Here is a 16,906-nt window from a genome sequence, read left to right as displayed (position 1 = left end):
GCATACTTACATATTGTAGGCTATATTCAGTCATTCTTAAAATATGTAATCATGGCCAGGCGCGGTGGCTTATGCCTGTAATCCCAGCACTTTGGGAGGCCGAGGCGGGCGGATCACGAGGTCAGGAGATCGAGACCATCCTGGCTAACACAGTGAAATCCTGTCTGTACTAAAAATACAAAAAATTAGCCGGGCGTGGTGGCAGGCGCCTGTAGTCCCAGCTGCTCTGGAGGCCGAGGCAGGAGAACGGCGTGAACCCGGGAGGCGGAGCTTGCAGTGAGCTGAGATAGGGCCACTGGCTCCAGCATGGGCAACAGAGCAAGACTCTGACTCAAAACAACAACAACAACAACAACAACAAAATTATATATATAATCATATGACTTTTAGGAGGAGAATGTAAATTAAAACTGACTATAGGATCTTCTAATATTTAATTTTAAAGTAAGAATGACATGGTTATTTCTGTCCAGTGATACAGTGGAATATATATGTTTTTTCTTCTTCTGTTTCCTTTTTGGTAGTATTTCTCTATACTGCCTACAGCCTTCATGATCTCTTTCTTGTATTTTATGTGGTGATAAAATTGAGTACAGTCAAACATATCGTTCACTTTGACTTGCTGCTCTGTACTCATCAAGTCCACATTACATTGATTCCAGTGGTAAGTGTGATGTAAAAATATAGCTAAATATGTTCAGGAAAAGAGTGTTTGGACATAAGATATTTAGGATTTTACCTATCAGCAGCAGCAGAGTTTTATATTTGACTGAATTCATGTCCAGCTTTCAAAAAAATTCCACCCACTTTGTATTTAGAGGGTTGTTTTCATAGACTGTTTGTTAATGAGATCATTTGCATCTAGAGATCCATCATATAGGCTGCTTACACGAAAAAAGTCCATGATATATGAACATTCATAAGTGTATTGGATGTCATCATAAGTTAATCCTCTTTCTCGTGAAAATGTTTTCAAAGCACAGAGGTAATTTGCAGTTGTGAAATCAAATTTGTATTCTAAATAATTTACAATTTCTAAAAAGAAATTGAGAAAGTTCTGTTTAAAACTGGCCTGGCGTGGTGGTTCACGCCTGTAATCCCAGCACTTTGGGAGGCCACGGTAGGTGGATTGCTTGAGGTCAGGAGTTCAAGACCAGCCTGACCAACATGCTGAAACCCCATCTTTACTACAAATGCAAAAATTAGCCAGGTGTGGTGCGTGCCTGTAGTCCTAGATACTCAGGAGGCTGAGGCAGGAGGATGACTTGAAACCGGGAGGCAGAGGTTGCATTGAGCCGAGATTGCACCCCTGCACTCCAGCCTGGGTGACAGAGCACTATTCTATCTCAAAGAAAGTTCTATGTAACTTAGCTGATCTTTTCTGATGACCTTTTTTCGTGTTCTGAAATAGTATCATTTCCCTAAAACAGGAGGGTTTTTTGTTCATCTTGTTTTTGCTATATTAGTTTTTGTTGCAACCAGAACACAACAACAGGTAACTCAAATGCTGCCAGTTTATCATTTTCTAGGCTCCATATGACCTCTTCAAAGATCACCAGCCGTTTTGGGAAAAAAGCACATACACTTCTGTTGCATTGTTCTCCCCTTCTCATTGTTCTCATCCTTAATGTGCTTTCAGATTAGAGAGCGTTCTTCTTTTTTCATACTCCGAAACCATGATTTTATGGCAGGCTAGCATTTTTGGTATCTTTTCTACGGCTGGCCACAGTGCAAGCTGTCTTGTGGGCACAGGGGTAAGGATGCTATCTCCTTCCATTTCCATAAAGCCAGAGTTATGATTCTTGTTTCTGCATGTTTCTAGACAACTGAAAAGTAGTGAAAAACTTTAATTATGAAAGCCTTAAAAGCACAAGTAAGCATGCCAGTCCCCTTTTTAGCAGTTCTATATTAACTGTGTGTGAGGCATTTAGTAGGTAATATCTTTTCTTAGATAAGAAGTTCAGGCCGGGCGCGGTGGCTCAAGCCTGTAATCCCAGCACTTTGGGAGGCCGAGGCGGGTGGATCACGAGGTCAGGAGATCGAGACCATCCTGGCTAACATGGTGAAACCCCGTCTCTACTAAAAATACAAAAAACTAGCCGGGTGCGGTGGCGGGCGCCTGTAGTCCCAGCTACTCGGAGGCTGAGGCAGGAGAATGGCGTGCCAGGGGGAGGCGGAGCTTGCAGTGAGCCGAGAGATCCGCCACTGCACTCCAGCTAGGCACGACAGCGCGAGACTCCGTCTCAAAAAAAAAAAAAAAAAAAAAAAGAAGTTCATAGACTAAATGGAATTTGGCAAATTTACATTTGTGCTGTCTGCCAGATATGCATATAGATGAGCAAATTCTAGTTCGGATTTGGAAAAGATATTAATAATCTTTTGTTTCATGATTTTTGTGGTTTAATGAAAAGTTTCATAGAAACCAGGAAGATAATTTAAAGCTCCATTTTTCAAATAAAAATGTCTACAAGGTGGGGTGCATTTTTTCTGGTTATTATTATTTGATGCATCAGTTGCTATACTGTAGGGAGCATGATTGACAGTAAGACCTGTCAGAGTCAGCTCTACACTGTAAAGAGCCAATGTATCTATTATCAAAATTTCTCATTTTGTTTGTTGAAAGGACACTTTCAATGCAACTTATAAGTTAACGTAAATCAATAAAATGATATAATGAGTGTGCTGGTTTGTGTGGTACACCAAAACAAATTCAATGTTTTAGTTTTCCAGAATATCTGCTTCTAGTTACTCTGTACTTTCTCTCTGGGTAAATGGGCTGCTCCAGTGCAGGGCTATGATTCTCTGTCTTGAGCTAGGCATCTTTATTAATTGTAAACCTCATATCTCTTTTACGATGTGTCACTGAATGTTCGAATACTTTTAAAGGTAATGTAACTTTACTCATTTTCAAAGAGAAATCAATAAAATGATATAATGATGTGTGCTGGTTTGTTTGGTATACCAAAGCTAATTCAGTGGCTGCTATTTTCCACTGAGCATCAGTGTCTGTTTAGGAGACCAAAAATCCAAAAAATAAGAGAAATAAACAAAAGGAAAAGATAAAAGAAACTTTTGTTCCCTTTAGAATTATGTGCTTATATCATCCTTAAACGATAAAATTTAGTCTTCACACAGAGGGATGATAGTGAAAAGACACAAAAAGAAGACAGCCATCTGCACCATCTACAAGCCAAGGAAAGAGACCAGGAACAGATCATTTTCTCACTGCCCCCAGAAGGAACCAACCCACTGACACCTTGATCTGGGACTTCCAACCTCCATAACTGTGAGGAGATAGATTTTTGTTGCTTAAACCACCCAATCTATGGTACTTTGTTACCGCAGCCCTAGCAAAGTCACACAGACTTTGCCTCCTCTACCATACTCAATCCCACATTATTTTTCTGCATATTGTGCAATGTGCTCTGTTTTGTTTACTCACCTTTGTAATCCAGTTGTCCGCGTCCTTCATGTACCATTAAAATAACACAATCCTTTAGCCGTCTGGACCATGCTGCATTGGTATTGTCATTGTTTGTGTTTTCACTATCTGAATTATGAGAAAATATGGTCACAAGGTTGATAAAGTTAAAAACTGAACTAGTACCAAATTGATTCAAAGTAGAACAGTTAATCAAGTCAAATGCAGACAAACACTCATGATCACAACATGCTTCATTTACAGATTTAAGTCACAAGAGTTAAAGTGATTCATGATTTGCAGCTCACAGTAATTCACCGATTACTGTGAACTGCAAATCGTGGTTATCCACATCAGTGGTCAGGAAGAAAACAGCGACAGCAATTACAAAGAAACAGATAATATGTGCCGTCTCCATTTGGCAGTAAAATGCATACAGCCCTTGTTTGGGTGATGCCATATGGGTTTTCTAGTTTGTTCTCCAATCTTCTTTTCTCATAGCCAAAAATTTGGGGTTTTTCACATCCCACAGAGGGGATTCCTAGAAAGTGGGACTTCCGGTGCCAAAATCAAGACAATTTGAGATAAACTGTTGGGATTTTGATAAAAATTGCATGAATCCTACAGACGTGTTTCATCTGTTTACCATGTTAAGTCTTCTGATCTATAAACATGATATTTCTCTCCATTTATTTAGGTGTTCATTGATTTTTAAATCGGTGCTTTATAAGCTTTTCAAAATATTCTATACGTTTTGATGTATGTATTCATAAGTACTTTTGAGCTATTATAAATGGTACTGAGTTTTAAATGTTTAAATTTCTATTTCCAAGAGTTATTGCTGGTATATAGAAATATAATTGATTTTGGCCAGGCGCGGTGGCTCACGCCTGTAATCCCAGCACTTTGGGAGGCTGCGGTGGGCGTATCACGGGGTCAGGAGATCCAGACCATCCTGGCTAACACAGTGAAACTCTGTCTCTACTAAAAAAACAAAACAAAACAAAACAAAAACAAAATTAGAGCGAGAGAGAGAGAGAGAGAGGAAGGAAGGAAGGAAGGAAGGAAGGAAGGAAGGAAGGAAGGATTGATTTTGAATGTTGACCCTGTATCTTGTGACCTTGCTAAAGTCTCTTATTAATTCAGGTATGGTTTTTGGACGTTATATGAGATTCTCTACATAGACAATTATGCCATCTGCAAATAGAAGTAGCTTTATTTCTTCATTTTCAACCTGTAAGCATTTTACTTCCTTTGCCTATCTTATTGTACTGGCTAGGCCTTTCGTCACCAAGTGGAAAAGGAGTGATAAGAGTGGACGGCATACTCCAACCTTCCCTCCAGTCTTAGAGGGAAGCATCCAGTCTTTGGACATTAAACACACTAAGCAATGTTAACTATAGCCAGTCTCACTAAGCAATGTTAACTATAGTAGTAGTTGTTGTTCTTTTATAATGTGCTTTACCAGGTTGGTGATGCTCTTTTCTGTGCCTAGTTTGCTGAGAGCTTAATAAAAGCTCATAATAAACGAATGGGAGTTGAATTTTGTCAAATGCCTTTTCTGCATGCATTGATATGATCATGTGGTTTTTCTAAAGATTACAGATATGGTGAATATATTGAGACAGTCTTGCATTTGTGCAACAAATAAGAAATGTGGTGGTGGGACCTTGTTCATATCAGTAAATTAAATTTTCTAATATCTGCTGGAGTCTGCCATGATAGATTCTCCTGGGAAGACTTGCCCTACCTTCTCCATTCAATGGGACACATCTGGGACTGTCCTTCTCTCTCGTCACTTTCCTTCTCTGTCTTAAATTTTGACTTTCCCTGACACTCCTCTGGGAAAATAGAAGCACCATCAACTTCCTGCCACAGATACAACAGGTATACATCAATCAGTCATTTCATACTTCTGTCTCATTCCTATGGAAGATACATTCCCAATCCTATATAGTAACTCTATTTTATAATATAGATCTTACCATATCTGTAATACTGATATCTCTCCATCAACCATTGAATATATACATCATTTATATTCACATCCTGCTCCATACTTAATTCACTGAAGTTCGGTTTCTGTTGACATCTATCCCATCAAAATTGTTCTTCATGAAATGAAAATGATCTCTTTATGAGGAATTCCAGCAAACACTTCTTAGTTAATTTATTGCTTCATGTCTCAACTAAATTTAACAACTATCCAATCCCTCCTTTGGCATTTCTAAAACTACGTTCTCTAAATCTCACTTACTCCTAATCTCTTCCCACTGTTTCTTGATATTATTTGAGAGTTATCTTTCTGCTTTTCCGTGTAATATTTGTTCTCCTCAATGCTCCATCCTGCACCTCTTCCCTCTCGCTCTCTGAGGTTCCCAAATTCATATGCCTTTAGGAACAAAAAGTAACACAAGTACCCGAGGATAGCTGGTGTAAGTGTCTGAGATGAAGCAGAAGAGTGCCTGTTCTGCCTAAACTGCTCAGGAAAAGCACAGAATACCTTTGCAAATCCATCCCTTCCCATCCATAGGTTCATGAAATGTTAAACTGCATCTTTTCTTATGCATTTATCCCTAATCAAATGGACATCTCTGTTTAGATGCCTGGCATTTACGTTAAACTCAAAATATATAAAACTGAACTCATCATCCTCCCACATAAATCTGCTCTCTCTTTTCTCACAAACTCAGTAACTGATATGACACACAAAATTGTGCATGTCAGAAACCTGACCATAAACCTGATTCCTCCATTCTTATTTCTAGCATTTCATCAATCATCCATTTTTGTCAATGTAACCCCCAATTATTTCTCAATTTTTCAATTAATCTCCATCTTCATTATTCATTCCCTAGTTAAAGCTACCATTATCTGTCACCTGAGTGAAGCCTGAACACACGGCATGCCTCTGAACTTAATCTCCTTTAATCCCTTCTCTTTTCAGCAAAGATCCTACTAAATGCAAATAAACCTCTCAAATACTTCTGATAATTCAACAGCATTTGACACTATTGGCCACTTCCTCTGGCTTGAAATGCTGCTATTTTGATTCCCATCTCTATCACTCTCCTGGCTTACTTTCTATCTCTTAACCAGGTACTGTTTTTAGTCTCCGTGGCAGCTTTTCCTTCAATACTACATGTGGGAATGTCTTAGTTTCCCAGAATATCTGCTTCTAGTTACTCTGCACTTTCTCTCTCTGGATAAATGGGCTGCTCCAGTGCAGGGCTATGATTCTCTGGCTTGAGCTAGGTATCTTTATTGTGAACTTCATATTTCTTTCAGGATATGTCACTGAGTGTTTGTATAAACTCTTTACTGTTTTCACCCAAAACCTGTTCTTTACCTCCCTTCTCCATTTCATCAGATCACACTTACGGCCAGGTGCGGTGGCTCACGTCTATAATCCCAGCACTGCGGGAGGCTGAGGATCACTTGAGCCCAAGAGTTCGAGACCAGCCTGGCCAACATGGTGAGATTCCGCCTGTACAAAAAATACAAAAATTAGCCGGGTATAGTGGTGTGCTTCTATAGTCTCAACTACTTGGGAGGCTGAGATGGGATGATCACTTGAGCCTAGGAGGTCAAGGCTGCAATGAGCCATGATTGTGCCAGTACACTCTAGCCTGGGCAACAGACCAAGACTCTATCTCAAAAAAAAAAAAAAAAAAAAAAAAGAAAAGAAAAGAAAAAAGAAAAAAAAAAGAGATCACACTATTCACCGAGTGCTCAAGCCTGAAACCTGAAAGTCAGGATCTAATCTTCTATGTCCCTTACCTATCCATCCTCCATTCCTCAGCTGAGCCCCAAATATACCCTCCTTCATCATATCTACATCCTCTTCATCTTTTAGCAGACTCTCAACTTTGATGCTTTCCCTTCTCAATTCATTCTGAATATACTAAGGAGGGCAATATTTTAAAAACATAATGTCAGTTAGATGCGTCTGCAAGTCCTTAGTGGTTTCCATTTACTCTTTAAATACAATCTGCCTGCTTACCATCGCCTCCAGGGCTGCCCCGATACCTTCCTCTCTCTCCTGGTTCTGAGCTTTTCCTTCCCCTCACAACCCCAGAAAGCACCACTATTATTAGTATGATTTCTTGAGCAAATAACAAAACTGGCTTCTAAATAACAAGCTGACTTTTTAAAAAATTATACGTTTTTCTGAGATAACTCGAAATGCCAAAGTGGTACAAAATTCAGAGCCAAAAGCCCTAATTCTATTCTCATGACCATTGCCATGAAATGAATGGAAGTTCTAACCTACAAGACCTGATTGCTCAGAACTGATTAAGTTCTCATATCTGATCTAAGCACTGCAGCCAGGAGATAGAATTACTCGCTTGTCATAACCTGATCAGGGCCCACCCATGGTCAGTAATACCCTCAAATGAGTACCAGACACAGAATAGGAGATGAGAAAAGAATGTTTTGGAGGTTTTACCGGTTAGGGATGCTTTGAGCTGCACAAAGCAAGCAAAAAACGCACAAGACAATAGCTTAAAGAATGGGATTTTATTCTACATGCCAAAAACTATAGATACAAGTAGGTGGCTATTGGTATTTGTCCAACAGTTTGTAGATGTCAGGCTCAACCTCTCTGTGATTCGTTGGACTGTTTTTTTTTGTTTTTTTTTTTTTTTTTTTTGAGACGGAGTCTACCTCTGTCGCCCAGGCTGGAGTGCAGTGGTGCGATCTCGGCTCACTGCAAGCTCTGCCTCCCGGGTTCACGCCATTCTCCTGCCTCAGCCTCCCGAGTAGCTGGGACCACAGGCGCCCGCCACTGCGCCCGGGTATTTTTAGTAGAGACGGAGTTTCACCGTGTTAGCCAGGATGGTCTCGATCTCCTGACCTCATGATCCGCCCGCCTCGGCCTCCCAAAGTGCTGGGATTACAGGCGTGAGCCACCGCGCCCGGCCCGTTTGACTGTTTTTATACTGTCATCATAGGAGCAGCAATAGCTCCTGACTTTCCTTATACATTCCTGGAAAGAGAAACAGGATGTAGGAAGGCAAAGTATGGATAAACTTCTCTGTACATCTCTTGACTGGAACACAGCTGAAAGACCAAGAAGTTAAATATTTCACTTGTGCGGCCTCAACTGTGGAGACAGACAAGAAAAGACAACAGGGTGTTGCATTTTGCTCAGCCCATTTATAATGCTATTTCTTGTGGTAAAGGCTACCAGAAAATCCAGTTAATTCACTCTGGGCCTTCATATATATGCATGTATATATATTATACACACATATGTGCATATATGTGTATATATATTATACACACATATGTGCATATATATTATACACATATATGTGTGTATATACATCTGTAATTTACATACACATACATACATGTGTGTATATATGAGAAAATATATACACACTATATATACATACTATATATATACATACTAGATATACATACTATATATATATGTTCTTTCTGCCTGGATTTATCTTGATCTTCCCTTTGATCTTTGCTAACTCTCTTGTTATCCTTCAATTAATTATCAGCTTAAATTTCCCCTTTTCAGAAAATTATTTCTTGGGCTTCCTGCCCTAGTTTGTCTTCTCAACCATTCTCTATCAATTTAACCAAGTCATTTATTTAAATGAAACTTTTTTTGTAGAGATGAGAGGTCTTGCTATGTTGCCCAGGTTGGGCTTGAACTCCTAGCCTCAAACAATTCTTACATGTTGGCCTCCTAAAGTGTTAGGATTACAAGTGTGAGCCACTGTGCCTGGCCCATTTTTTTCATGTATCTTATCCAATCATATAATTTGTATTTGAAGTTTCGTTTGTACCTTTTTGTTGTGCTCTATCAATGCAAAGTTTATAAATAGGCCAAGCTTGGTGGCTCACGCCTGTAATCCCAGCACTTTGGTAGGCCGAGGCGGGCGGATCACGAGGTCAGGAGATCAAGTCCATCCTGGCTAACACGGTGAAACCCTGTCTCTACTAAAAATACAAAAAATTTAGCTGGGCATGGTGGTGGGCACCTGTGGTCCCAGCTACTCAGGAGACTGAGGCAGGAGAATGGCATGAACCCAGGAGGCAGAGCTTGCAGTGAGTCAAAATGGCACCACTGCATTCCAGCCTGGGTAATAGAGTGAGACTCCCTCTCAAAAAAAAAAAAAAAAAAAAAAAGGTTTATAAATAAACTACTTGAGGCCAAGAGCCATCTTGTTTAATTTACCAAATTGTACCAGTCCCTAGCACAAGTCAGCCATATCGCTGAAGTTCAAGAAATCTCTATTGAATAAATACATAAACAAAATAATTTATACAGCAAACAGGAATCTGTAAGATTTTTTAGTATAAAGTTGGTGGGCTAATAGAACAGACATGAAACTGTTTAGATATGGGAAAATATGTAATATAGTTAAGAGCTCCAAACCCTGAGTAGCTGAACCAAAGAATAATTGGGCAAATAAAGAGATAAGGAGGGATGTTTTAGACCCCTCATTAGAAAGCAGACAACAGCAGCAGCAATAAAAAAACAAAGGTGTCTGTTCAAAAGAAGGCTATGCTTCAGCATGGCTTCTTCTAAATCTGTTAGCCTTTCATGCGATTCATATCAGCCCTCTTCTTTGTCACATCTTTGAGGAAATTGACTGTGTCTTCAGCCAGCATGCGTTTTTTTTTTTTTTTTTTTTACCTAGCCTCTAGTCAATTCTGAAATTTATTTCCCTTCTCCTTTTTACTCTATTATCAATTCTGAAATTTATTTCCCTTCTCCTTTTTACTCTATTTATTTTGAGAAACTCGTTGTACAGCCCCATATGCTTGTGTGTGTGGTCACACAGCAGAGCCCAAGACACAAAGAGAGCCTCCTCCCGACTTCACCCCTCCGCACACCGCTTTCACGTTGTTAATTGCTTCTCATCCTATAGAACCAATTTATGCCTCACCTCTCTAGGGCAGTCTGAGTCGTGTGCACCTGTTTGTGCCTCTTTAGGCCCCACACTTCTCCTAGGATGGCACTCACTGCACTGAAGTGTAATTATTTTTATTCACCTGCTTCTTTCAATTCAGTGAATGCTCAGCAAGCACAGGACAATGTCTATTCTGTTCACTCTTGCATCCCTACCTCCTAGCCCTGCATCTGCAGCATATTAGGCACTCAGTACGCACTCTGAATGAATGCATAAAATAGCGTGTAGTAATTTATACAACTATAGCAGGGTCCAAGGATGCCAATTTCAATTCACTCTTGCTAGTACAGGATATTCATTTTTATTATATATTTGATCAATTCATATAGACAAAGTATCTTTACTTAATTAGTGAGATTGTATTTGTTTTTCATTTTGTGTTTACTATTAAGGCACTGACCTCTCTGTGTCCTTGGCCCATTTATCTAGTAATAAGTTGTTTCTTTTTTGCTTTTTTTTAAAATATATACTTTATAGGACAAATGTGCACAACGTGCAGGTTTGTTACATAGGCATACATGTGCAATGTTGGTTTGCTGCACCTATCAACTCATCATTTACATTAGGTATTTCTCCTAATGCTATCCCGCCCCCACCCCCACCCGCCACAGGCCTCAATGTGTGATGTTCCCCACCCTGTGTCCATGTGTTCTTGTTCTTCAACTCCCAACTGTGAGTGAGAACATGCGGTGTTTGGTTTTCTGTCCTTGTGATAGTTTGCTTAGAATGATGGCTTCCGGCCAGGTGCGGTGGCTCACACCTGTAAACCCAGCAATTTGGGAGGCTGAGGCGGGCAGATCACGAGGTCAGGAGATGGAGACCATCCTGGCTAACACGGTGAAACCCCGTCTCTACTAAAAATACAAAAAATTAGCCAGGCATGGTGGCTGGCACCTGTTGTCCCAGCTACTCGGGAGGCTGAGGCAGGAGAATGGCGTGAACCCGGGAGGCGGAGCTTGCAATGAGCCGAGACTGTGCCACTGCACTCCAGCCTGGGCGAGAGAGTGAGACTCTGCCTCAAAAAAAAAAAAGGTAAAGCCAAGGCAGAAAAACAATGGAGGCAAAAATTTGTTTCAAAAATCATTGCTACAAACACTCTAACAAAATAATCCAGTACCTAGTAGTTTTTCTAAAAAAGAAAGTGATCCACTCATCTCGGCCTCCCAAAGTGGTGACATTACAGACATGAGCCACTGCGCGCCTATCCTACATTACCTCTACTTTATTATTATTATTATTATTATTATTATTTTTTTTTTTTTTTTTTGAGATGGAGTCGTCCTCCATCTCATTTATTTTTTGAGATGGGGTTGTCTCGCTCTGTCATCCAGGCTGGAGTGCAGTGGTGCGATCTCGGCTCACTGCAAGCTCCACCTCCTGGGCTCACACCATTCTCCTGCCTCAGCCTCCCCAGTAGCTGGGACTGCAGGTTCCGGCCACCACGCCTGGCTAATTTTTTTGTATTTTTAGTAGAGACGGGGTTTCACCGTGTTAGCCAGGATGGTCTCATCTCCTGACCTCATGATCCACTTGCCTCGGCCTCTCAAAGTGCTGGGTTTACAGGCGTGAACTACCGCGCCCTTTATATTGGCTAATTGTTGTCGGCCACATATGGTTTTGTTTTCTCATGTGGATGGGTAGGTCTTTTCGAATATTTTGAGTTACTTCACTTATATAACAAATATTTATCAAATGCATCCATTATGGCCCCTCCTTACATCAAGTATCAAGGAAACAATGAACAGGATACAGACAACTCTAACCTTTAAGTATGTAACAATCCAGGAGGAGAGAAATAAAAGGCACATAATTATAACCAGTATGTGTATTTTGAGTGCATTGAGAACACGGCTGTGCTTAGAGGTTGGGGAGAGCGTTCTCCCAGTAAGTAGTGTTCATGAGTTGGTCAGGTAAGACTCAAGTTGGAGAAGGACCTAAAAGGGTTTTCAAGCACAGGAAATATTTAACTGCATAAGAATTTCACTTAAAACATTTCTATTTAATAATGATACTGCTTACAGTTATTTATTTCCTCTCAGGACAGCTTATACTAGGTGTCTTTATATTTTATATTAAATTTGCAAAGATCCCTTTTCCCTTCATGTCTTTCATAAAATGAAATTAACAAATTGAAATATGTTTGCAGGTGTTTGTGAAGAAATGAGGTTCCAGCTGGCAGGTAGAAGTTCACATGTTATGGGGATTTAGGAGAGCCTCTCCCACCCACAGCAGTCTGGGCTTCGGCACACTGTCATGTTGGACTGCAACACTGAGGACCTGCTGACCCCTTCCCCACTGACCCATCCCAGGACCTTGTAGGTGAATCTTTTGGTAAATGTTTGACCAACTCTCCAGTCTTTCCATGTAGAGCCCAGCATGAAAATCCAAGAGAGCTGCTGGGTGCTCCCTCCCCGTGCCCAAAGCTGCTATCTCTGCAGGATCAGGTGTCATGAAGTAAACTCATTTGACATCTGGAAGCCTCTTTCTCTAGGTCTGGCTGCCTCCTAGGCAGCATCGGGGAAGAGTCGCTCTGCCCCATGCCTTACTCCTTTCTCACATTCTGACGTTCTGTTTCTCCTGTAAAGGCTATAGGTCTTCTATGGCCTGGCTAGGGTGCTTGTGTGAATGAACTTGGGACAGCTTTGGAAAGGGTGGTTCTCCGTGCCTCTCACAGCAGAGAGGGAAAGTGGACACAAAACAAGGAGTTAAATGGGGATGTAAAGGGACTGTTTGCCTAGTGATTTCTGGGCTTGACTGCAAGAAGTCCACAGGGGTTATAGCTCCTGCAAGGCATCAATCCAGCAGTGAGGGGAGTATTAGGGCATTAGAGAAAATGACCAGCACTGTGTGTGGCAGGAACAACAGCCCATAGTCCTACTCCAGAAATGAAACATCCTGGATATCCCCACAATTTTAAATGATAAGGGGCAGATTTATTTTGATTCTGGAGAAACTTTTTGATGGGTTGTGGGGAGGTAAGATTTCTAAACAATCCTAAGACTTCTGAAGAGGTGAGACACTCACACTGGTTTTGTGTAAGAGGTGCCATCAAAGCCAGGTCACTCCTGCCTGGGTGATTGCAGAAATGTCCCCCTTTCCCTGCAGAACCCCCTTGAAAGACTTCACCAGAAGCTTTTAAACTGGGATGGATTTCATCTCAGCATGCACAGGGGCTTCAGCATTTCCGGCACCTGCCCCCACCTGTTAGGTAATGCCAGGAAGTGCTGGGAATTCCAGCTCCCAATCCAAATTATAATTCCCTCACCCTCACAGGACTCCCAGTTTACTTCTTTGAGGTGTTATGTGACACGTGTCCTCTTCATTATTACTCTTCCACAGAAAAGTTTCCGGCTTTGGCCAAATGGTCTTTCCCACTCTTTTGTAGTTTAAAGGACTTCTGTTCTTATTAAAGCCCCTTTTCTCCCCCTTACCCCTTGCAGGACTAAAAATTCACAATGAGATTTGCTTTCAGGCATTGCCCCTAAAGCCCACTTGCGGCCCATCCCATCCTCTGAGGATTACCTAGTGGCTCACCGCAACTCAAGGGCTGCGAGGCCAGAGACATCCTGATGGGCAACCCACCTCCCTCTCTAAGGTGTCTTGTGTGTTTGTCAGAGAAAGCACCTTCACTTCCAACCCTCAGGAAAGATTGTTTCCAATCCCAGCTTCACTGCTCAACAGGAATATCACTTTATCAGGTTAATTAATCTCTCCAAAAGTAAGTTTCTTAATTTGCACAATCAGAATGATACTGCTTTCTCCAAAATATCGTAAGAATTAGAAAAATAAAATTCCTAGCCTTTTTGTATGTGTGGCCCATGAACCCATGTGAGTGTGGGCTCCCACATGAAATTTAAATATAAACTTAAAATAAAATAACCTAAAAACCACAGGGTGTAGGGGAGTTGAAGGCAGGTGGGGACAAATGTGGACTCTGGATTCATTGTGAGTTCTAGTCCTAGCGCCTTCTCTTATTAACCTTTATGAGCTATGGGAAGTCCATTACCTACATTATTCCTGTGTTTCCTCCATGGTGCAGAGGCAGTTGGTGCCTGCCTGACAGGCCTGTTGTGAGGATTAGATAAAAGGAGAAAAATACACGTCAGGGCTCATGTACAATGTCTCACTCTTTAAGTGCCCACAAAGCATCTATTAATTTTGATAAAATGTAGAAACTTAAGGGAAGGAAACTATTTTTGGTTTTTATTCCCATAGGATGTGATTATGGACAATCTTACTGTTTTTTTATGCTTTTGTATATTTGTGCATGTTTTTGAAATAAACATGAGTTAAAGACAAAACTACAAACTTCACAAATTTAGGAGTAATCATGAGTAGCGATTTTTCCCACCCCATTAGCGGAAATAGTTACATCTGTGTATACTGTAAAATAGAGAATTCTCACTCCCAACCATACTGCTTTGTTAAAATGATAACGTACACTTCCAGAAATGATTGTATCACAAGAATCTTTAATGTTTCCTTTAAAGTTGACTCACGGTGGGGTTGTATATGTGTTTAGTAAAGTGTGCCACGTGCTCTCACATTGAGACCAGTCCAGTTCAAATTAGTTTACTCCACGAAGATATTTTCAGTCCCCAGCAAGGTCATGAGGGCCTTGACATTTCTTGGTTAGGCCGGCTTTGCTGGTGAGTTTTTCCAAACTCTGCAGGAGCAGTCTACCCCAACACACATCTCAGTCCCACATAAAATAGTAAGATGGAAACGTTCTCAATGTACTTCATCAGTTTAGCACATCTCTGGTACAAAAATCCAAGAAAGGTACCACAAAAGCGAAAGCACCAACCAAGCTTACATATAAACGAACATGCATACATCCTAAATACTACACAATAGTACCCAAATGAATACAACATTGCATTAAAGGTATAAAAGCACTGTACTGAAAACGTAAAAGTTACACGTGAATACTGCACTGTAAATCCTGAACACTCTAATGACCCACCCCCACCCTTCCACAGCCCTGGTGAGGATCAGAAAGCATTCATCTGCCCCCAGACTTGGCTAGTCCTCGGAGACACTGCTGCGAGGGCAGTGGGCAGCGGGATTAGCCTCCCGCAGAGCTCTGGCCTCCTCCAGAGCCTCTCTGTATCGGGAGGGCCAGGCCTGGGGGTCTTTCTTAAAGACCCTGGCCAGGAACTCCATGATTTGCAGCTTGGTGATTTCGCGGCTGGCCCGGGAGCCCCAGAAGAACTCGTACTCGGGCGGCTCCACGTACGGGACGCGCTGGTACTTCAGGTAATTCTGCTGGACGAACTCCTCAGTGATGAGCTTCCGCACGTCCCCGAAGGTGGAGTGCTTCTTCCAGGGCCGCAGCCCCAGGATGCGGAGCACGTTCCAGACCGCGCTCTCTCGGGCGCCGCGGCCCTTCACGTAGATGAGGCTCAGGATCATGAGGAGGAGACCTGTCATGGGCATGCGGTTGCTCAGCGCCACCCTGTCCAGCTCCTCGGGCTCCAGCGCTTTGACCAGCGCAAACTCCATGGTGTGCAGGCTGGTTAGCCTCAGGTGCAGCCCGAACACCCGGGCGAGGATGAGGCTGGTGCGCCGGAGGATGCTCCTGCACCACTTCTTGTAGCTGCCGATGACATCTTTCACCATGTCTGGAAACCAGATGATCATCTTCTTCTGGTCCTTGACCAGCACGTACCACATGAGCTCGTGCGCCTTCTGCACCAGCTGCGCCGGGGCTGGCGGGGCCGGGCCGGGCTGGGCCGCGCTCGGGGCCTGGTGGGCGCGGCCCTCCTCTGCAGCCTGCTGCAGGGCCTTCGGGTCGTCCTCGTCGCTCGGGGCCTGGGGAGGCTGCGCGGCCTGCGGGGCGGCCGTCGGGCCTAAAGGAGGGCTCTGCGGCTCTGCCAGGGTCTCGGACGGAGGAACCCCCTCCGGAACCCCAGGGCTGCTGTGCACCTCGGAGCTGGGGGCCTCGGCTGCAAAGTTAGGGTCGCTTAGATCCTTACTTTGTTCTGACATGTCTGCGCCGTCTGGCAAGGGCAGGGCCTCTGCGTCCAGGAGCTCTTCGAGCCTGCGCTCCCTCCGCGGATTCCTGGAGAGGAAGTGCGCGTTGCTGTGCGCGGCGCCTTCCGCAGCGGCGGGCAGGGCGGGGCGGCGGCGGGACGCGGCACTGCGCCTGCGCGACTGCGGCCTCGGCCAGCGGCTGGGGGCGGGCGGGGCAGCGCGGAGCCCCGACGGGGAGGGTCCCTGGCTAGGCTTCACCTGCGGGGAGAGCGATCCCGGGGTTTCCCGTTTGGGCTGAGGAGCTCTAGGGCAGCAGAAGAGTGCGATGGATGCGTACTGGAGAAGGGGCCAGTTTAGGAGAAAGACGATAACTTAAGTTTTTGGGATGTTGGGGTCAAGTTTCTTGGGAAACGCTTACCTGATATATCCAGAATTAAGTTAAATAGGAGAGTCCCAGAGAAAGGTCTGGGCGGCTGTGTAAACTTGAGCTTTATGCGAACGAGTGAGAGGAACAGTCGGGCTTGTCCAAGAAAATGTGTAAAGTGTATGTCTGAGGTTGGAATCCTGA

General features: G+C 42.9%; 1 protein-coding gene across 1 annotated transcript; it reads right to left on the bottom strand.

Annotated features, from left to right (window-relative positions):
* Nucleotides 1-14,814: 14,814 nt before the first annotated feature.
* On the bottom strand, nt 14,815-16,492 carry NDN (necdin, MAGE family member). Its single transcript, XM_003900665.3, has one exon. It carries the CDS (start codon nt 16,351-16,353, stop codon nt 15,388-15,390), a length of 966 nt encoding a protein of 321 aa, XP_003900714.1. The 5' UTR covers nt 16,354-16,492; the 3' UTR covers nt 14,815-15,387.
* Nucleotides 16,493-16,906: the final 414 nt, after the last annotated feature.

This window comes from Papio anubis, chromosome 7 (assembly GCF_008728515.1).
Source record: "Papio anubis isolate 15944 chromosome 7, Panubis1.0, whole genome shotgun sequence".
NCBI classification, from domain to species: domain Eukaryota; kingdom Metazoa; phylum Chordata; class Mammalia; order Primates; family Cercopithecidae; genus Papio; species Papio anubis.
This window is presented reverse-complemented; position numbering and strand designations above follow the sequence as displayed.

What these genes read in the sequence shown, in the direction of transcription:
- NDN (XM_003900665.3), bottom strand. Translation starts at nt 16,353, where the DNA reads ATGTCAGAACAAAGTAAGGATCTAAGCGACCCTAACTTTGCAGCCGAG.